The sequence below is a fragment of the Xiphophorus maculatus genome, chromosome 20 (genome assembly GCF_002775205.1).
Source record: "Xiphophorus maculatus strain JP 163 A chromosome 20, X_maculatus-5.0-male, whole genome shotgun sequence".
NCBI classification, from domain to species: Eukaryota; Metazoa; Chordata; class Actinopteri; order Cyprinodontiformes; family Poeciliidae; genus Xiphophorus; species Xiphophorus maculatus.
The window spans coordinates 17,766,116-17,789,774 of record NC_036462.1 but is presented as its reverse complement, the minus strand read 5'-3'; the positions used below and the strand labels follow the sequence as shown (position 1 = coordinate 17,789,774).

At 36.9% G+C, this 23,659-nt stretch overlaps 1 protein-coding gene across 4 annotated transcripts in view; it reads right to left on the bottom strand.

Annotated features, from left to right (window-relative positions):
- The window catches only part of LOC102225812 (protein bassoon-like), a 100,023-nt gene that overhangs the window by 54,011 nt on the left and 22,353 nt on the right, over nt 1-23,659 (bottom strand). For all 4 annotated transcript variants that reach the window (XR_002754576.1, XR_002754575.1, XR_002754577.1 and 1 more), the window contains exon 3: nt 9,336-10,169. Coding sequence is in view for 1 of the 4 variants with exons in the window: in XM_023353489.1 (XP_023209257.1) it covers nt 9,336-10,169 (834 nt within the window). In the remaining 3 variants the exon portion in view is untranslated. The remainder of the gene's footprint in view (nt 1-9,335; nt 10,170-23,659) is intronic.

Genomic DNA, 23,659 nt, shown 5'->3' with positions numbered 1-23,659 from the left:
ATAACCGTCTTTTTCTCCAACAGCCTTCTAGCCATCTTAGAAATAATTTTGGTTTCTTTTATTTTGATTGACATGTTTTTGTATGTGTTATACTTTCTGTGAATACTTCATTTTGGTTTTGTGTTTGAGCTATAATGACACTCTATGAACACGTTTTAAACTAAGAACAAAATATAATATCAGTACAAATTACTTTTTGTGCAAATAACTATAATAATGTTCATGTTTCCAGACACTCTTGAGAGGAAAAATGAATCTACTATTGGGTACTTATTCATTAAGTTGTATGTATTGTGTTTCAGTGTGGTAAACAGACTTCTTAAAGATATATTAAAGTAATAGAAGGAAGTACCCAGCTGATTGGGAGCGGATACGGGATTGAATTATGTGACGGGGCACTATCGTCACTTTGGGAGCAACCAGCATGAACACGGCAGTCTTGGATGCCTGATGCCACCAGCCATCTGGCTTTCTATAAGGCTCCTGAGGGAGACAAAGGCTGATGCCAACATTCAGAAAGCATTCCCAGGACATTTGAGAATAAGAGTGACATGTTCATCCAAACTGAGTCTCCATCTAAGAAATCTGCGCACATTCTACATATGTTCTATAAATACCTGCTTTATCTGCAAGGGCATTCAGCCCAGGTGGAAGAATAAAAATTAAAAATTAGAAATCCTGAATATATGACACATAGATAGGATATACCTCTCTCAGTGACATATAAATGAGCACCACGCTACTTTGCACAAAGAAATGTTTTCACGGTTGAACGCTTTAAGTGGAATTTTTTGACAACTTGTGAAAAAAGCAAAACGTCTCTCACAGCACATATAAAAATGAGTCGATATAGCACTAAGTTACTGCAGACAGTGTGACTGAAGTTATAAATATACATTCCTAAGCATAGTAATTGCTGCCGCTCTGCCAAAGATGTGCATATGACACAATGAGCTCGCTTTTGTGTGCCACTATATAGATATTTTCCTCTGGGTACCAATGGCTAGATCTTACAGTAGGAAAGTGAAAGAATGAGTCACTGACTAGTTAGTGAGTTGAACTCAGATTATTTTCAGTGAGTTTACTGTGTAGATGCTCAGCATAAAGTCCATCTATTCATAACCCATGAATCTTTTCTCATTTTCTCACCATACAACTCCATACTTCGATGTGTTTTACTGGGATTTTATGTCATAGAGTAACACAAAGTACAAGATAAATGAACTGAACTCATAAATCACTTTAGAGCCACATTCACACAATGGAACTTACAAACATGCATACATGTATACTAATGCACAAATTGGTAGGCAACTTGGTGAAGTGTCTTGCTCACGCACACATTAACATGTCACAGGAGGAAGCTGGAATCAAACCCCCAACTTTGGGATTGCAAGTCAGCTAGACTGAGTCTCTAACTGAGCCACAGTCTGTACACAACTGCAAAGTAGAAAAATACAGCTCTGGAAAAAATTGAGAGACCACTTAAAATTATCAGTTTCCCTGATTTAACTTTTTATAGGTATTTGCTTGAGTAAAATGGACACTGTTCTTTTATTCTATGAATTACTCCAAAATTCCAAGCTAAAGTTTTGTATTTATTTACAGAGAATGAGAAATGGTCAAAATAACAAAAAAGATACAGTGTTTTCAGACCTCAAATAAAGCAAAGAAAACAAGTTAATATTTATTTAGAAACAGCAATACAAATGTTTTAACCCAGGAAGAGTTCGGAAATTAATATCTGGTGGAATAACCAGGAGGTTTTCAATGAGATTCAGTGAAGTGGTCTCTTTTTTTTCCAGACCTAAATATAAATATTTTTGACAGTTTTAACCAGTGTGTCTATTTCTTCATCTGATGACCCTAAATAAACCCCAGTGCATTCAAAGTAAATAACTTAGTAAAAAAAAAAATGCCTGTGCTCAAATATTTATTTATTAGAGAAATTTTATGATTGCATTGTGACAAAATGTGAAAAATATCAAGGGGACTTACAACTCTGTTATAACTTAAATTAGTCTGATAAATCTTAATGTCTCCAAGCCATAGAAGTGTCCAAAGTCACTCCTCAAGCCATCCTGCATGTTTTAGTTTTCTCCCTTTTGGTAGTTACATCTCCTCAGCATGTCAGTGTTATGCAGAGGCCTGCTAACAAGCCATCATTTGTTCCAGGTGTGTTGAACCAGGGAGAGAACTAAAACATGCATGATGCCAACCCTTGTGAGGATTGACTTTGGCATCCCTGCTTGGATCTGCACAGATCCAAGTAGAAAAACAATAATTGTATGCATGGTGTTAAATGCTCCCATAAATCTTATGCAACAGTTAAATTAACAGCTTTTCACGGACTCATGCAAGTACACGTGTGCATTTCTCTTCAGAGATATATGCATGGACATATACAGCTCACTCAGACATCAATGCATACTGACCATGTCTGACATGTGGAATCAAACAGTTCTCTTACTGTTCCACACCCCATGAACTATTTACAATGACCGTCTGAAATATTGATGAGCTATGTTTTCTGTTTCTCTACACCTTTTCTAGAGTTCTGTGAAAAGCTCACTGTTTTATTTATGACCCACTCAGGGCTTCCACCTCATTATAAACAGACGGCAGGCTTCTATATCATAATAATAGACACACAGAGTCAAAGCACACTGCCTGCCAAACCATAGGGACGAAAAATTTAGCCACATAGGAAAACTGACAAGGAAAGAAATACTGCTATACAGTTTGCCACTGCTGGGCTCTGAGGGATGATGAATTACAACATTCCTCAGTCTATCTGTATGTACTGTTGAGGAAAAGCTAATGTAGAGCACCAACCCAGTAACTCTGTATTTAGGCTCCAGTATAAAGGGAAATGACAGAATAATAAAGAAATTTAGGAATGAGGTTTGACTTTAGAGTGCTGGAAATCAGACTGAGCAGCAGACACATCAGTAAAAATACCGTATGTCATATTTACAGCCAAATCCAAAGGGAAAAGCAATGACACTCTTTGGGTTTTAATCTACTTGAGAAGCATAATATGAGAGTAGAAGTCCCAAAACAAGGACATCTTATTTTCTCAGAGCCAAACATGAGTTGCAGCTCTAATTGATGTGAAATATTCTGCAATGTGACAAACATTTGGTTTCCATTCACTCATTATCTCTGATTCTCACTTTCTCCACAATCTTTCACCTCATCCCTTCCTGCCCCCACCTTCTCTGTTTCTTCCACTCGTTCTCGCACAGACGCCGCCACTCGTCAACTCAACCGAGATCAAAAAGGAGCTGACTGTGTTTTTATACGGCTCAGCCTGATTCTCTTCAAATTAATTATGCATTGTGTCACCTGTAACATGACAGAAAACAAAGTTTTATACATATTTCTAGTATAATCTGATTCTCATATGCAACAAAACATCACAAGAAATGATGTGCTAATCAATTCTCAAATTATGTGGGTGGGCTAGACACTGAAAAAGAGCATAAATGCTCATTAAATCAATGTTTTTAGAAGTTATTATACACTGATTTATTTCACACACAAAATAACAAAGTTATGGGCCTTTTAATTCAGCCCACGCTCTTGCTGTTTTCTCTCAGTTAGCAGTGGCATTCTTGAACAAAACCATTTTCTTAGCTGTCAGCTCTCAAAGGGAACCTTTTCTTTTGCTATAAATCCATTTTTGTGAAAGGAAAGAAAAACATTCAGTAGCATAAATATCAGTTGTTATTTTAACTAGATGTTAGAAATTTGTGTTGAATAAATACATTCTTAAAAAATAAGTCATTTTGAATGATATTGAGTTTTATTTGTTTTAGCGTCAAGAAGTTGACAAAATAAAATAAACATTTCTTGCCCAAATCGCCTACTAAATGCAAAACTAACATACCAACACACTTCCCACACCAACAGCTTGTCAGGAAAATAATGTAAAAAATTGATAAATGTCATCATTATATGATGCCAAAATTTTGTGTAACAATAAACCAAACAAATGTCTGTTAGTGCAGTCTTTAATTTAAGCACTTTTTCTGAACAAATTATTCATTCTGTATTTGGTTTCACACTAAGAGTGCTGTGAAAAACTATTTACTCCCTCACCAATATATCTGAGATATATATCAGACAGATATACCGTGAAATGCACAGAAAGTAGTAAAATTGGGGAAAAAGAGCTACCTAAACAGCTTGACCGTGTGAAACACTATAGCCTCTCCTTAATTGATTAATCATGAATTAATTGTGATAAAATAATTTTTTGGAGAGCCGAGGTAAGTTTCACCACACCCAGGCCTGATTCCTTTTAAACCTGCACAATCAAGAAATTAATCAAACTGAATATTTCAAAAAGATCCCAAAAAGCAACAGATCATGTCCAAATCTAAAGAAACTTAAGATCAGATGAGAAACAAAGTTAATGACGTCTATAACTTTGGAAGGGTTTATAACGCCACTTCAAAGTTATTGCTGACAAATAGAGAAAACAGAGAACAGTGAAGAACCTTCCTAAGAATTTTTAATGGTGGTTTGGATCTTTTTTTTTCCTTTAAAAATTGCACTTTTGTATTTGCTCAGGTTTGTTAGATATGCTAAAACATTGCATTGCAAAATAAAAAGCTGAAATCTGTAAGCTGGCAATTACTTTGTGTCAGTATATTTTTAGACTGGACTACCAAAATCAATCCACTTTTTGATGATAATCTAGTTTATTGAGATGCATTATTTACAACCACATTTTTTAGATATCCACAGCTACTTTTTGTTGCCTTTTAGTGCATTGAATAAAAGAGAAGAGGCTGATGGTGTTAAAGTGCAGAAGGCAAACCTCTGCTTGTACAATGACTTGCGCAGAAGTGAAATCAACATCGATCCAGTGCTCAGTGAAGCAGATGAGAAACAAGGTGCAAACATTGATGGCATGATTGATATCACAGCAGCTGAAAACAAAAATATTGACAACTCGCATCATCAGCATCAGTGTTGACGGTGGTATTCTGTCACTGATATTTTTCATTTCTTACTGAAACAAGCATGAAGCGCAACCTTTACTTTTTCCTTAATACCTTAACAGAAGCAACATTGAGTTTCACATTCAGAGACAAATGTGGCAAATTGGCTTTATACAAATAAACTGAAGTGACCCGAATTTAATCGAGCTGAACTGAATATTTCTCAGCAGTTAAAACAGATATCCAAGTGTGTTTCTCTGAGAGAAACATCGCTCTTTAAGCAGCTCTTAAATAAAAGGGCTGCTACAGCTAGCAGCTTATACATTGAGGCATAATAAAACAATACTGTTATGTTGTTTATGCCAAATTCTGATCTTACCATCTGAATGTTGCAGCTGAAACTAAGAGTCATTGGACCAGGAAACATTTTTCCACTTGTGCACCAATTTTTCTGAGCATGTGCAATTTGGAGCCTCAACTTCCTATTGCTGATTGAAATGGAACCTATTGTCATTTTGTGGTTCTGCAGCCCATGTGATTCAGGGTTTGATGTGTTGTAGGTTTAAAGATGGTTCTGGTATGAACTGCTGCCCCCTGGATATTTTCTCTTTTTCACACCATTTTATGTAAACCTGAGAAATGAGTCCTAGCAGATCAGCAGCTCCTGAAATATTAAAACCAGCTAACACATACCTACATGCTATGTTCAGACTCATTTAAAAACCCTTTTATTCTCCATTGTGGCACTAGGCTTAACTTGCTTCCATGTAATTGGATGATTTGATATCTTTGTTAATTGTTGCTATGACTCAATACCTTGTGCAGCTTTAAAAATAAATGATATTGTTTTATCAGTAGTGGTAGTACTGCTTGCAATTATGTTTTTTAAAAGAAGGCAGTTTACGTGTTAATACATTTATTTAATGTTATTCTGCAATCCTGTCAATACTGGTGGTATTTTTGCTTGAGGTTATCATATCAACAGATTTTCATACCAGCCCGAGTCTGAATGTGACAAATATCCTTTAAACCCAAGAGTAAAAGCAGAAAAAGTATCAAACACAGCAGTAGATCTGGTGCATCTTTTTCTGCTATAGCTACATCACCACTCCCACATTAAAACTAACGAAACACTGCCGAGAAAACAAGGTGAGAAACAGAAATGAAAAAAAATTATGAACGAATGGGTGAGGAATACAGTATGTCAAACTGACAGTCAAAATATCACTAACCAGCAAAGATAAAAAAATAAAAAGTCTTAGAAATGTTCAACATTTTATTTCACACTCTTGAGCAACCCACCTGAAGTTTGCAGGAGAAAAAACAACAAAAGAAAATGCACCTTATGTTGAAGCAAGTAGCCAACCGTATAGCTCAAGGAGCAGAAACGCAACACACCCAACAAATGCGTCTGTCTTGAATACAGAACAGTGCAGTGTGAAAGTTTTTGGAGACATTCTGCATCGCAGCAGCCAAGCATGAAAGGGGATGGCTGACAGACAAATTATCTCTCTGTTTCCATAGCGATCTATGAATGGCCTCTGCTAGTGCCTGTGACAACCAGATGCCTGGAAAGACAAGACATTCCCATAAAAAGCCAGCGCTCTGCAGCAACCCTGTTATTACTGCTATCATTCAATTGGACTTGATTTGCATAATTAAAATCTGTTATTGCCTGGCTCTGGAAGGTATTGCAAGACCCTGTTTTTACCAACTAGACCCCCCCCCCCCCCCACCACCATGAAGCACAATAAGAAGGCCCTTACAAGAAGAATATAGCCCCTTTGTGTCTAATAAATACAAAGATAATCTATTTAATTGACCTTAATAAGGCTCTTTTTTCTGCAGACTGGTCATATATTTTGTGTTGCCCCAGGCCAAAATCACTGATGAGGTGAGTCAGAGCTTGGACTTCACTCTGTTACCTAGATGAAAGACTCTGACAGCGCACAACTCAGCAGGTGCTGACTAAGACACACTGAAAGAGGATGGAGAAAGTTTTTGGGGTTTTTTTCATGAAAACCTGTTGTGATTCTACAGTAATCAGCATAACTGATATGGTGCTCACACCTCAAATAGCAGTTAATTTTCTGTGGAAACATCCATTGCAATATTTTTAAATGATCAGTTCTAATCAAACACAGTGCAACACATCAATACACACAAATATGAGGAAGACTGCTGACATGACAATTGTACAGTAGAGTCACTGACTCCCTCTGCAAGGGCATTGCTAAGAAGTCAGCAGTTCATAAGGTGTTGTATCCAAGAATGTTAATGGACAGATGAGAGAAAGAAAAAGTTTAGCAGAAAAAGGAACACAGGTAGCACAGATAATAACAGCCTTGTGAATATTTCCTTAAAAATTAAGAATAAAGAGGAAGAGAGAAGAGGCACAAAATCGAGGTTTGTGGAGATCCTGCATCAAGTTTCCCCTCTAAGCAATGATTTGGGAAGCAACAGCAACTGCTGCGAATAGTTTGAGCGGGCCTGACCTAAACCCTGTGGAGCATTTGTGAGATAGGGAATCATTGTGAGGAGCTTGGCAGGAAATTTGGCAAGTGTAGGAAGACCAGCAACCAATCAAAGCTCTTCAGAGCAGTGCTTAAAACGCATCACAAGCACCACTTGCTCAAACATCATTACTACACCAAGTTAAATTGATGATATCAGTGCAACTGTTAGCAGGGACACTGGATAAATAATACAATTTTGTAATTAAAGTGTCATCCTTCAAGAAAACTACTAAAGCAACCTTCTCAACACCTCAGCTGATCACTTCAGTGTTAAACCACATGGACCTTACCACAGGGGCCGCTTTTCATTGGCTGATGCCCATTCTACGTGGTCACGTGCGTGGCCGTCTCACAAACACACTTAGCTTCCCGTTAGCTAAGTACAGCATAATGGCAGAACTGATACAACTTCTACACCTTGAAGCCTGTCTGCTACACAGTCTTACGTTAGCTATTCAGATTAATATGCAATGTGTCTGTATCTGACATACACTAAAGATTTTATTTTAGCAGAAAAGGCTTTGGACTAAACTGTTACTCGTGTTAGCCACGTTAGCACCAAGTACAGCTAGTCAATCAACCATCGCTGTGTTCAGGGAAGCGCTGATTAATAATCGAGAAATAAATATCAAGCCTGGAAACTTGATATCGTAACGGACTGAATGTTATGTTTTTAACGTAATCTTTGCTCGTCTTGCGGGGCGCAGGCGGTTGCCACGGTAACAGGTGTGCTTAAACTACAAAGAGAGAGAGAGAGTAAAAAGGTAGGAGTGGTTTTGAATTGATCACCTGTTCGGGTTATTTTACCTTTGTTTACCTTTGCTGTGGCGCATTACAGCCGCTGTAGTTTCTAAACGTTGGACTAATTACCTCGTTCGTTTGTGAGTTTACGTCATTCACAACAAACATCAAATAGAACAAATATATTTCATACAATGGCTTCTACCGAGGTAATTATGTGAAATTAAATTAATTATATCCCAGCTTCTGAAGATTTGCCTTTACCTTTACAGAGCTCTTTGGTTCCTCCTATCAGTCTGTAGCTTCTCATATTGACGTCATCAAACCAAATTTCAGATCTACCATAACTGACTGACACTTGCTGGCCTCAGGTTTGCAACCAGCTTGTGACTGAGAAACCAGTAACCTCCTCCCAGATGATGACATGAACTTGTTAGTTCCTCTGTCCATGTAGTAGCTGATATATTGTGAAAATCTGGTAGAAATTATGCACTAATCCAGTCATGTTTACATAGAAACAACGCGCTGCGAGACTTTGCTTGTGAGACTTGCGGTCACGTGGGTTGGTTGTGGGCGGAGCTTGGTAAGGTCCAGGAGTCCTGACCAAGTATTGAGTGGGCCAACTTTTCTGTTGTAAAATTCCTTTTTCATTGGTCTTAGACTGAATTTAAGGTTTTTAGTAGCTGTAAGCTATAATCATCCCAAATTATTGCTTAGAAAATATCCCTTTGTGAGCAATGAAGTTGAACAATGTGAGTTTCACTTTCTGATTTGAATTACTAAACTAAATAAGGACCTCAGCACAATTTGAAGTAAAATTAAATTTGTTAAGATTTGCCTGTGAATGCAAAGGTATGAAACAGGATAATGATAAAGAATCTTAAAGAGCTTTTAAAAAAATATATTTTCTGACCCTTTAACAGCATTTGGAGTAAACATGAACAGGAAGAGGATGCAAACTCAAGACAGAAAAGCTTCGGCTGGGATTTACACCTTTTTGCTGTGAGCTAACAACAACTGGCTCCACTGACAAAAACAAAACAATAAATAATTTAATGAAGCCTAACTTTTGCCTGTGGAGTAGTTGAAAAACAAGAAGCAAAGAAAAATTGACTCAGAGCCTTACCTCAACTAGGTGTGGAGTGGGATTGAATCCACACATGTTGCACACCTGGGAGTGGCACTGTGTGCAGGTGTTGTAGTTGGGTTCCTCAGTGGCGTTGCCGATATTAAGGTTAGTCTTGCAGAGGGGACAGGAGGCTCTGGGTTTAGTAGACTCAGGGGGAGCATGTCGTTGTTGCTGCTGAAGTGGGGGTTGTGGCCCTTGTTGTGCAGGAGGTCCCGGAGATTTACCTGCTCCGGGTCCTGGACCAGGAGGCCCCCCAGGTTTGGGAGCCGGTTTTGGGGGCTGCTGTTGTTGCTGGGGTTGAGTGGTCTCAGATATGAGAGTGCTGGCCTGGTTTAGAAGGGAAGCGCCAAAGCCAAACAGCTTCCCAAATGTCTGCTCTGGGGGAGGGGGCTGTCGTGATGGGGAGCTTCCAGCACTGCGAGTCTGATCCTGGCGGGGTTGCTGGGGATGGTGGGCAGGCGAGCCTCGAGACAGATCTGGCTGGGATGGGGCCTTGGCCATTCCAGGGAGAGGGACCGCCCCTGGAGGCAGTTTGGGTTGTTGATGACCAGGACCACCTGCAACAGGCTGTTTGGTAGGGCCAGGCGCTGGATGTGGCTGAGCCGGAGGCTGTTTCTGAGGAGTGGGTTGAGGTTGAGGTTGAGGTTGAGGTTGAGGTTGAGGTTGAGGCTGAGGTTGAGGCGCGGGCTGATTGGTAGCTTCAGGTTTGGGCTCAGGTTGGGTTGGATGAGAAGGAGAGTGAATCTGCTGCTGACTCTTGGAACGTGGTGTGGTCATATCCATCCCCAGCGCTCTCTGCATCTGACAGTTCAAACATAGCCATTCTTGTACCTGAAAGAGGAATAAATTCAACATTAAGCCACAAAGCTTTCCAACAATTCAGAGCATCTGTTCAGGTCTGCAATTTCAATAACACATAAGACATTAAACCATATTATCTTATATTTGTGGGTACAGTCAAATCCAGCTGAAAAACATAAACACCTTTTCACTTTAGAATTTCTGTTTTTTACATATACTTGTATTCATTTTTATGTATAAAAGTATTGCTCTACTAGTCACATAATGTAACATTTTGAGAAATAGGGCAATTCATTTGAATGAACTTTGTAGCGCAAAAAGAAAAAACGTCTGACTTGAGGACTCTGCGTTCAAGCATAAGTTCAGCACTCAAGTGAAATGCAATAAAATCAGCAACTAAACAGTAGTATACCTTGCTGTTCCTAACTTAGAACCTCTAGGTACTTACTTTTTTAATTGCACTAGTTGTTTTATTGCAAATAACATGTCAATTTCTGCAATTTGTATGCTGGCATTATAGATTATTTGAATTATTTTTGCAATATTTTCCAATGAACATTTGCAAATTGTGTTGCACAAATACCCTTACTTTTAAGCTTGTTTCCCCCTAAAATGGATCTGAATATTTGAAACTCAGCAAAAGAGACCTCAAACAGCAGGTTTTCTGAAGTGTTAAATTAGTCCTCTCATTGTGAGAGTTATTAGAAAAGCTAAACTAGCGGAAATACTGCAGAAAACAAAAAATGCAGGAGATTATGAGAACAAAAAAACAAGACTTACTTAAACAGACACAGTAAATTATCCTCAGTGCTGTTTGAATGCTCTCCTACTTTCCCTTGGGTATTAAGTAAACACCCCACTTTCTCCTTTGCTATCCAAAAATATCCAAGAAAGTTAAACTACAAAGTAAACTACAGTCAATGTGTGGTTTTTCTTTGCTGTAATGCAGTATGCACGTTTAATTGTTTGTCTGACTGACTGCCTGTTTACCACTCATCCAGTGCAGCTGAAAAAAAACCCTTCAGTCTAAATGAATAGGGGGAAATTTGTATGTGGAAAATGATTGAAGTGATTCATAATTGGGAATGATGTGAAATGTCTCATTGAGGAGGGATTTAAGCATCCATAAAGCTCAGCATCACCATTAATTGGTAAACACTGTTTACCCATTTACAACAGCATGGCAAATAAATGTGACAGATGGTGACAACTTTGGACATCTTTAATAATGCAATACTGACCCTCATTATACAATTCCCCCAAATGTATTATTTGCACCTCTTGCCTTTCTCCTTTTTTCCATCCTTATCAAAATCCTCTAAACAATCTAACCTACTTTTTTGCAACCAGAATCATTTCTTCTTTGTTTCAGACTCTTTTGCTTTTTCTGCTGCCTTTTTTCTTTTTTTCTTTTCTTTTTTTGCACCATCGAGGTGTATGCTGAAGAGAAGGCCAGTGAAAGGTGTTAGTGATGGCACATGGCCATAAGAGGTAATTGGCATCCTGGTGCTTTGACAGCTGCCACACTATTGTAGATGTTGTGGATTCATGGTCATTGCATAATGTCTTCATGCATTATAAATGCAGTCAGAGAAAGGCTGTGAGAGAGCAGGGGATCCCTTAGAGATATTGGGCACAAAGAGTGATGCTACAAGCCTGTTGTTTGCTTTTTCTTAAATAGTATTAGGTCAAAATGCATCTTAAGCCAATTTTGGGTCATTTATAGATTAAAGTTTAACGTTTGCTCTAAAAAAGGTTACCTACGTCAATCAGTGTAAGTTCACAAACCCATTCTTCAAACATTCTTCAAATGGGAGGCACTAAGACAGAAAGGCTAAACACCTGACAAATATCTGGTCAGTCCTAGAATAAGATTCTTCCAGGTAAAAAATATTTGTACCATCAATAAATAATATGACCAAAGAGCTGAATGAGGGACGTAGAGGACAGGAGCATGTTGCAGTAGTGTAGCCAATATAATAGATTAGAAATAATGTAACATAACAGACAGTGTAACATTAGTTACAATATCTTACATCCAATATGTTGTATTATTTATTTGTCATGTACATATTTATAGTATAAATTCTTGTTTTCACCTGAGACCTCAAAAGTCTTTGAAAAGTGCATGGTTAAAAAAAGCTACATTTTCCATTTGATTTCATTATAACAGCTGATCCAATACATTTAGGGACAAAAGTACTGAATGAGGTTTTAAGTCATGCATGAAGGAGTAAAAGTAATTTTCTAAATCTATCCATCCCTACTGTAAGGATTATCAGACTACAGTAAATAATATCTATCAGCAGGAGGTCGCTCAGAGTAATTTTGTGTTGATCGGGGGTCGTCATCTGTTGTCTTACACAAGTCAGTCAGCCTAAATTTGAAACAGAATTAGAATTAATAGAAATATTAAGTAATATAAAGACTTCCGAAGAAAACTCATGCACAATTAAGTGAAATAAGTGAGATTTTGCTTCTGTTATAATTAACTACTATTCAAAAATACTTAACTAAAAGATAAATAAATTGAAATGCAATGGAGGAAGGAAGGGATGAAATAGGGTGACACAGCAGTGAAGAGATGATCCACCTCTCATGCACAGTATTGTTACACTTCTTTTGTAGTACAGAATTAAAAATAAACATTTTATTTTCAGAAAATACATGTTTTTGTGTGTTTTGTAATCAACAAAAATAGGACCCAAACAATGCAATCGAATATGTGCCCTATTACCTTAAGTTCCAATATATGATAATGACTTCAATGAACTATATCAACATTTGCCAATTACAAGACCTCTTATCATACCCTCTAAGTTTATTTGTGTGGTGATTTGAGTTTTTCTTTGTGTTTATTTTAGGTTTCTGTGTCTATTGAGTCTCCATGTTGTCCTGTCTACCCCTTGATTGTCCCCAGCTGTGTTTGGTTCCTTGATTATCCTCTGTGCATTTAATCCCACCTGTGTTCCTTGTTTCTCTTCGGGTCCTTGTCGAATCTGTTTCATTTTGTCACGTCAACTCTGTATTTTTGATTGTTACCAGTTGCTATCCGTTGTGAGCCTTAGCTTTCTGCTCATTCTGTGCTGCCTGGACTTTTGGATTATTTGTGCTTTTTCACCATTAAATCATCATTTATTCACTCCAACCTGGGTTCTCTGTGTCTGCCTCACCATCTCTTCACCGCAATTCATGACAATTTGGCTCTCTGTGTAATGAGCTGCTGAAGAAAGCTGATAATTGTACAATAAACTTAATATTGTACATTATCATAATACAATTACAGATCAAAACAATTATTATAACCTTGCAGGCATATTATCACTTCACAGCTTAGCTACAACAGCATGAACCTGGACCTTTTGAATTCTTGAATTACTGCACAGTGCAGGGAACAAACTATCCACTGTGCTGGGATCTTGTAGCGACACGAGAGGCTCAGAAACTCCAACCTGAGCTGATAACATCTAATTTACACTGTAGCATAATAATCAGATTGCACACTTATTTCTTTTCACTTAGTTATTCTTTCCTAACTGCTCAATGTTTGGATCAATGTGAGAAAAGAGACATAGACAATGAGTCACCGGTATCAAAGTAGGATGGCTCTGCCTTTAGGGCATCAAATTCATAATTTAAGTGACGTAAAAAGCTCGTTGTTGTATGTTTTAAACAAAATGGGTGACATGACCCAATTTCTAGTATTCAAAATGGAAAGCAGCACTATTAAAGCTATAATAATATGATTAGTCAATTATTACAAACACAAAAATGTCTGAAATGTTTGTGTTTCAAAATCAAAAATCAAATCAAAGCAAATAGTTGCTTTGATTTAGATGCAGAGAAACAAACAAACACATGTTGGAGTGTTGACAATTGACGTATAAGGATTTGCAAATCAGTTTGATTCAGGAATACGGATATATTTTAAATATTTTAAAATATTTATTTTAATTTTCTTAAACAGATTTATGTAGTGGTGGAAGACCAAAGCAAAATGTAACATGAATCCCCACTAGATTTTGTATCAGTTCTTCATTAAATCTACTTATTATATGTAATATTTCCTGTAATTAATGTCTGTATGCTGTCAGAGCAAAAATCATATGAAGCTGAAGTTACATTTCTGGCTTGCGGACACAGTGATGGTCAATAAAGTTCTTTCTGATATTAGTTCTTCTTCTCCTGTTTATAGAGTAACGATGCAAATCTAGCAAGTCAACACTAGCTGGTTAATTAGCTGAAACATGGGATCTTATAGCTAACCTGCTGTCTGCTGCTTACCACAACTTATGCTCTAGCATAAAATTACTGTTTGAATTCCTATTCAAACAGTAATTGGTGTGGCTCATTTTATGTCCACACAATGATGCAACAAATAACATATCTTCTAATCAGGACAAACCAGTGTGTTCAGCATAAGGAAACCCAGTCTTTGGGTTTTGGTCTTCTTTACAATGTTTTAATATTCAATACTGAAGCTGATTTAGTATTGAATCAGCTTCAAATTCAAATCACAGGAACTGTGTGTCAACAAGCAGTCAATCAGAAAGTAAACAAGTAAAACTTTATGTATTTTCAAGACAAAATTTACAAAATGCTTTAACAAACAAAATAAAAACCCAAGACACACTAAACAAAAGCAAATTTAAAAACATAAGTTTTAGCTGACTTTTAAAGGAAGCCACTGAATTCACTTTTCTCGTTGACAGAGGAAGAGAGGTCCTGAGAAGAAAATTATGTTTCCTTCAGTTTTCCGATTTTTATTGGGGATTATAAGCAGCCTTTGATCACAGGAACTCAAGGACCTGATGGAGATGTAAGGATCCAGCAGTCCACTGATGTGAACTGGTGACTGTCCATGCAGAACTCTCCAAGTCAAAACCATCTGAATCTGGAATAGCACTCAAAAACCTAGCAAGCGCCAGTGTAGCTGCATTAGAGGGGAATGAGGGAGTGCAGACGCATACTGATCAGATTTCTCATATTTTAAGAGATGTACAGCAATGGGTAGTGAGAACTGCGAATATTGCCAATACTGCTCTGACACACATCATCGACTTGTGTTGTCAGAGTCCAAGTATAACTCTTCAAGAAAATGATATTTATTGATTGCAGTGACTGCCTTAGCAGGGATAATGTGACCTGAAGCACAGCAAGAATCCTCTGAGAATGTAAAGAGCACAACATCTTGGCTTAGCTCCCAAAAATTAAATACAATTAGGGGATTGTGGAAAATTCTGGAAAATGACATCTGATCAATGCACATCCTTGCTCAACAAAACTTAGAACTTGAAGGATTAATGATGACTTGGTGCCAGATATTGTGGAAAAAGCTGAGTTGAGTCCTTGTCTTTAGAGGTCAGCACAGTTTTAGGAGCCAAAGGAGGAACTACACTGTAGTATGTCGTTGCTACAATGTCACAGCTTTTTAGTGTATGTGGGCATCAAATACACCCACATATACCATGTACATGTACAAATGTGACGCCAATTTGTTCCAATTGCTGTTCTTTAAACCCTCACACCCACATGCTGTCACTGTCTGATGTCCACACACCCTCTGTCCAGAGACTACAGCTGAAAACTATAAAGGGCAGGGAAAATGAGAAAAAACAAGCCAGAACAACAAACTCACATTTCCAGTGAGCCTTATTTGTTACTTTTGTACCACAGTATTGCACTTATTGTTTTGTATTTGTTGTACTTTGCAAAACAAGTTATACTTGCTGAAGTTTCTCACATCACAATGACAATTATTACTGTATTTCATATAGATTTGTGTGATGTAATCACATAGAGCAGTGTATTATTGTGAAATACCTGGTATTCAAAATTTAGATTCATATGAAATATATGAAAAGTGTAGTAGGCATTCGCATGCAGTTCCCTTCACTGTGAAACTCCTATAAACAAAATGCATTTCTACCAAAGTCACTTGGAAGTAATGCAATTACTAATCAGAGTCCAAATATGTGAAATTTAATCTCAATATAAATACGGAGGTTCTTTACAGATTTCAGAAGTTTGTTAGAGTACATTAAGGAACAAATATGTAGTATCAAGGACAAAGATGCAGAGACGTTTAAATTGGATTAAAAACAACATCTTAAGCTCAGAGTATTAAACACCATCTTTCCGTACAATACCAAAGCTACAAAGACATGCTAGCAACGCTGGCAAGGAGAACATTAATCAGAGGAGAAGCAACTGGTAACTCTAGGAGAAGATGCAAAGCTTTGAAATCTGAAATAATAGATATATTAAAAACTATTAAAATGAGATGTGAATACTTTTGCAAGGCATTGTAAATCTGATCTAACAAGAGTTTTCAAACTATAGTGACAGCATTGAAGGCTTCAGCACCTGCTCCACCTGTTATATGGTAAATATTATTAAGCTCTCAGTCAATCATTAGGTCAGTCTGTCATTCAGTAACTTAGACAGAGCATGTCATAGGCTCAACAGGACCTTAGCCTGGCCTCCTGCCAGTCTGTACAATAAAGAGTGATGACGCCCACATGGTTGTCACTGTACATCAGACAACCAGAGATGGCAAACGTCAAAGTAATATGAATGGTGAACAAATCAGGGCAACTCCTAACTTACACCACACTTCATCCAATCGCTGATTCAATTAAAATTTTATTTATAATGTTATAATGTTATAATGTTTCCTTTATATTGTTTTCCAATCCTCTTTCTTTCCAAATTACAGTTTGGATAATCATATAAAGCTCAACAGGAAAAACACAAGCCGGAAAAACAAAGAGAGCAGCTGCAGGGAGGGCAAGCAGCTATTTATCAATTTCTTCATGTCTCTGTTTGCCTCTGCCTCATATCTCCATCTCATTCCTATCTCCATCCCCTTGTTATGAGGCAGTCATGTGGATCTTTATGAAATCTGATCTGTATCAGCAGAAAACAAGCACACTGCACACTCCATCTCCTGTTCTGCTCCTCTATCAGCTCACTGAAACACCAATCATGCGCTCCTTTTGATGGCTTTATTTCTTCTTATCGGATTTTTTGTTCTATCTATCCCCCCTTCCTCTAGCTTCAATTTTTAAGCTTATAATCATATTCAGTTCTTTTTTACCAGCTCTCATTCAAACATAGACTCCATTCAAACTCTATCTTAGTAGACAAGAGTGTTCTCTGGAGAGTACAATGTTGTTTGACTCATGTCAAAGGTTATGAGTCAGGACATGGAGCCAAAAAGATGCTTGGGACCTTCATGAGGAACTCGCTGTTAGTACAGGGGACCCACTAACAGTTGGTTATTAAATAATAAAAACAAAAAAAGATATCAAATAATAAAAACAAAACAATTATTGGTGATATGTGCAGGTATTTCCAATATATATTAAGTCTGACCTTGTATATTGTTTTTATTTGAAATATTTTAATTATTTAGTCTATTACATCTCTGAATAGTGACGTAATAATATATTTATTATTGCAAACACAGTATATATAACTATAATCTTCTAGTTCTTCTTAAGTCTTGACCAACATAAGAAGTTCAATGGCAACAGATTGTAGGTTTATTGCCACCTAGTAGCACCCATTTGAATCTATGGAGGGTAATTTTAATAAAGCACGGTAAGACGTAAACGAAAGCAGAGTTTAAGTAATTTTTTTTCTCCCCTAAATATTTTAACCATTATATAAAACATTTGAATCAACACAATATGAGTTATTACATGAGATTGAGAACTAAAATGCATCAAATCTTTACAAATCAGCGTTGTCCAGTTTCTATTGTTCAGGTTTAACACAGTTTTAAAGAAAATATTTAAAAGCTACTGCACTTTTATGTGCATTTTAAATGGCATGGTAAGGATACTGCAGGTTTTCTCTGGTCATGAGCCAACAGACATCGTCAAGTCAAGTCTCAGGTCACTAGTCCCTCAACTTGGTACTGACCCTATGTGTGCTTTTTCAAGGTTTCTTTGTGTAGTTTCGGAAATAGAAGATCTAATTTGACAATCTGATCTTCTGTCTGAATGTGACTTTGTCCTCGATCCTCCTGAGTATCGCGATAAGGTCGCAGGAGGGTTAAAAACATACAAATTTAAAATTTTTATCCTTTTCAATAAATTTAATCCAGTGTGAAAAATACTGTTAAATGCTCTGAGTTACTTTAAAAGGAGGGATATAATTGAAATGCACATTCACTGCACTAAAATATAAACAGTTAAGTTTAAAAACCAGTAAAAATTGGTTAACTCCAATTAATTTAAAATTTCTGAATGAATGAATCACTAAGTGTTTTAATTTTTGAAAAAGCATCATTGCATTAAAACTAATCTACTAGAAAGTGATATGTGGAAGGTAAATTAAGATATCACTGTTCTGTATCGATGAGAGTAATCCATGTGATCATCATTATGATAATACAGCAAATGTTTAATGTTGAGCCAATAATAGCATGATCTGCAATGGTTCTGGTTATTAAATCAAATGCAGGAGGAAAAGTAATATCTGTCAGAGATGTGGTCTGTGCCTCACTCACTGTAAATACACGTCCAATAGCATTATTAAACACAGACGAACCTGGAAGCTGCCATTAAGTCTTTTTACTGCCACATGCTGTCAGGGAACATTACAGATATAAAGTGACCTGACAACCTGTCATTTCTACACAGTGGTAACTCAGAGGTACAACATTAGTAATTTACTCAAATGATCTACACATACCAAGTCACATTTACCCTTGATTACATGGGATAAAGATTGTTCATGAGTTAAAACCTGAAGTCTCAGTCGAGTCGTGAGGCAGTGTTGACATATAGATGAAGGTAACTGATACTCAATTCAGCCGTCTGGGATTCGACTCTCAAATCTCAAACCGTTGCTGCATGTAGTCCCTCCTTCTCTCACAACCCTTTTTCTATCTGATCTGCTGCAAATGAAACTCACAAGAGCTCAAAAAATCTTGACAAAAGAGTGTTTAGAGCACGAGTCTGATGTCTGAACACCGCAAGCCCGTCCTAAGTTTCAGACTGTGATCGCTATCTCAGTGTGAAAGACAAATAGAAACTCCTCCTCCCCATTTGGTTCCAGCAAACTGTCAGTCAGCTGTATTTGAAGAACAGGAAGTTACATCATTATATTAAATAATTTAAAACTCATGATATGCAACACTGATGTTTTGCTCAAAATTGTGGCTCCATCAGAACCTCATTTGAGCCTATGGCTATTTTAGATTCACAGCCATACAACGTTCTCTAAGATGAAGTTAGTTTCCCACCTGCTATTATTTGCTGACTGATGTTAAATGCAATGCAGTACATTCCCTAAAAAACATTCCAATCATCAAACTATATGTGATCACGATGAAGGAAGAAGCTCTGCCAAGGTGGGGTATCTCCCTGAAGTGCCTATGGTAGCTCAGTTGACTGCAGTTTCATAATCAGGATGATTGAGATGCAGTGGTTTAAGAATTCTTTGCAAATTGGGCCACAGACATTGAAATTCCTTTCATTGCTTCTCTCTCGGTCTATTTCTCTCACTCCCTCCTTGTCTTTCGCTCTGAGTTTGTCTATCTCTGCTTGATTCAAATCCGGCCAGCACTACAAACAACTACTCAATAAATGCTGTGGCTTTACTCCTGAATGTGGTCGAAGCAGCTAATGGAGTCCATTTAAACAAACTCAGATGAGTGAGAATGTTTTAGTGGAGTGTGGAAACGGCTGATGAATTTCTTTTCATTCTGCTTATTGAGAGCCTCTCACCAGGTGAGCTGGTGCAGTGTTAGCCGCAGCAGGGAGCCAAATTGTTAATAGGATGCGGGAAAGTAGTGTGTACTGACTAACATTAAGTCCTGAAACACACTGCAGAATCTCAAAGTTAAAACATGTGCATTGCAATGATTTTTGCTATGATCTGTTATGCTTGTGCAGCTTTTATAATTCAAGTGTTATTGAGTTCATGGCACCAAAATCTGGGCGTTATTTAATGTAATAATAATTATTTACATCAAAGCTGCAAAGCTGAAAGAGATTGATTAACTATTTTCTATTACCTTAATTTTAGGTACACGTTATTGTGGAGTTGCAAACAGAATAACCTGCGAAATAAATCTAGTTGTGATGAAATTACACTGCTCAAAAATAACAAAAGTAGTAGCCAAACATTTTAAAAGCAGGAATGTGTCATAGGAAGTGTTGGAATTGAAATGATCACGTTAAAGTAAATGTAGTAATGAAATTAGGTGCCGTTTTTAGCAGTAATCAAGGAGCTTGTCAAGCAAAATTGATCTAATAAGCATGTATTATTTTCCTCCATGTGCTGACAGTCTGCTCATTTCTGTTGTTCTTTATTGTAGAGAGAAGCTAAAGTGGTAATAACAAGCTGGGACTTTAAATGAGGTGAACTATGGAGTAATAATTAAATCAGTGTCCCAGATTTAGTTTCTGGCAGCTCTTATTGCAAAATATTTTGGTGTATGCAAATATCAGCTTGTATGTGCCTCGGCAGGATTCCTGACCCAGTTCCCACCGTTTGTCAACCTAAAGTTCCGGTTAATAACTGCACCCAGAAGCGTTGTGCTGAAAAACATTGTGAAATGATTAGATAGGAATATTTCAGATAGAAAGGAAAATACAGCCTGCCACTATTGTGTGAGACTGCAATACAAGCAAATGTTTACAAGTTTTCCCAACAGAAAGCACATCATTAGCATGCACAGGAGGAAATGGTGGAGTTTTACAAATAAATGGCATTTAAGACACTTTAGTTCAGCCTCCATCCACACTCTGTATATTTTGAAACATATTTTTTCTGGCTGTGTAGTTTTTATATATAGCAGAAACAGATGTAGACAGGCATTAGAAAAATATCAGTTCAGTTTTTTCCTGATTGGGTCCTACAGTAGCGCTCAAAAGTGTAGGAGTCTATTAACATGCCACATCTTGACTTATCAATATTTGCCCACTCTAACTACTGAAAGCTTTCCAAAACTCTGTGATTAGAGGGAGATCTCTTATCTACAGCCCTCTTCAAATAAACCCACAGATTTTCCATCAGATTTAGTTAGGGCTGAAAAGGTTAACTAGATTAATCATGAGTAAGTGATTATTGAAATATTCATCAACTCATTTAGTAATCAATTAATTGTTAACCCTATAATACAGATTCAAAAAAAGTGAAATTTGCTGTAAGAACATACTGCAGTAATGAAGCCACAACTGTACAAAATATACACATACTTTTTACATTTAAGACAAAAAAACACCTTTGACTGTAAATATGTTCTGCCAATAACTCCTCAAGTGGCATAGTTTTAGTTTCACCCAGTTCAAATTCTATAAAATCTCTCCAATTAAGCACCTTTTGCAATCCAATTATTAATCAGTTAATCAAAAAAATAATCAACAGATTAGCCCTCGACTGATGTTAAGGAAAGCAGAAAGTGCCGAGCTTTTCACATGTTGATGTTTGACGAATTTTCTTAACAGCAGATGAATTCTTTGCCACAAGTGATCACGTGTACAGAAAAAGGAGAAGTGTGTTATTGCACTTTTGGCAATAAAATATTTACATTCTTATTTTAAAAAGCAATCAAATTATCTGTTTATTTGCTTACACTTGAAACATTGTATAAAAGGTTAAATAAAAAAATTTGTTAATACTTTTTATCTGATTAGTCAATAAATCATCAGAATAATTGATAAACTAATTTATTACTGGAATAATTGTTAGTTGTTAGATTTAGTTCAGAAATCTTAGTCTACCTGTCCAAAACCTTATTTTTTATCTGGTAAGGAGATATAATTTTTTGATTTGGAAGAATTCTTGGACTCGCTGTGTAGGAGGAAAATAAAATTTACCTTCATCTTTCTGGACACTGGAGGTTTCGGATAAAAACTGACTGACCATCGTTTCATTCATTTCCATTTTTTTTTTTTTCGTAATGCACATTGTTGTATTTCTGTCAAGCATACATTTTGGAATTGTAACGCAATATTGTCATTTTTTTAGATCATAACTCAAAATAACACATCCTACAAAGTTTGGGTGGATTTTCGCAAGGCGGGAGTTTTATTTTATTTTATCTTTCATGTAGTCTTGATCCTTCATGCAGACATATGGAGAAGACAACCAGTACTTGGCAGAAATCCTTTTTTTCCTGGCAGAAAATCTTGCAGCTCCTTCAGTGTTGCTACTGGCCTCTTGGCAGCTTCCTTGACCAGCTTCCATATTGTCTTTTCATTAATTTTGGAGAAGCATCCTGTGTCACTGCTGTCACCATTTTTTCTCAACTTATTGAGGCCCATTGTATAATCAATTCTATGAACTTTTGCTATTTTTTCCTAACTGATAACTTTGTCCTTTTGTCTGCAAAATACAGCTTTCATGGCCAAAAACATTCCTCTAGAACATCTGAACTTATTGTAAGTTTATCAAGTTCAAATCTGTGTTTGAAGAGAGATGTTAAGTCAAATAGATTAAATGCCAAAATTTTATCAAAAATGTTTCAAGAGGATATTTATATCAAGGGTGTGTGAACACTTCCACAATCAAAGTATTGTACATTTTAGATTTTTGTTTCCGTTGTGTATTCCTGATAGCCCTCATCTGTCTATGATCACTGAGTAACAACAGAAATTTCTTCCAGGTGTTTAACATGTTTCAAATATTCCACCCCTAAAACATTTATTTGCTTTTCATCTGAATTTTATAAGTAACAGACAAACAGAGAAGCTGTAAGGCATACAGCACTCTTGAAAAGTTTAGAAATAATCACAAGTTGAAGTTGCAACCGAGATCAATACCATACCCAGGACGCTCACTGCCTATAAAGTTTACTTCCAGTGCCCTTACTAAAAAATTACAGATTGTTTATTCATGACACTGTGGACAACTTGCTCTCCCAAGTTAATGCTGCTGTGGAAACTTGAGAAAATCAATTTTGAGCCTCAGGATTACAACCTCGGCAGCATTGAAATCAGTTAAAACAGCCCTATCTTTTACTGGGGAAACTTACTACATACTGTATGTCCTTATGTCACAGTTTTGGCATTAGGTCCAGAATTTAAAAAATGCACAAAAAAAAAAAAAAACTTTAAGACTGACTGTGACTCATTTCCAGAAATTGAAGTTACTTGTGAAACCTCCAGAGAGGTCACATCCACAACTTTAAATTTATGTTTCTGCTGTGCATTTGCCATAGGCTGCAGTCAAAGGCAAGAATCAAAAATTACAAAAAAAAAAAGAAATTTATAAAACTCACACTGACACTGGTCTTAGCACCAACTGTGCCTCACAGCCAGAGTAGAAGCCACACAGTTAGAAAGTCATGGGTTGAACCTCATACTGGCTACTGATCTGTTCATCAGCTTATGATCATGAGTGTCTCTGGTATAAAATGTTTGAAGTGGTCATTAGTGGTCATTATGTCACTCTAAATGATGGTGGGAACAACCCATGAGCACCGAGGATCAAGCCAATTAACTGGCAAAAACCTGAACACCAGTGTTACTGTTCACTATAAAGTGAGTTAAGAAAAGAAA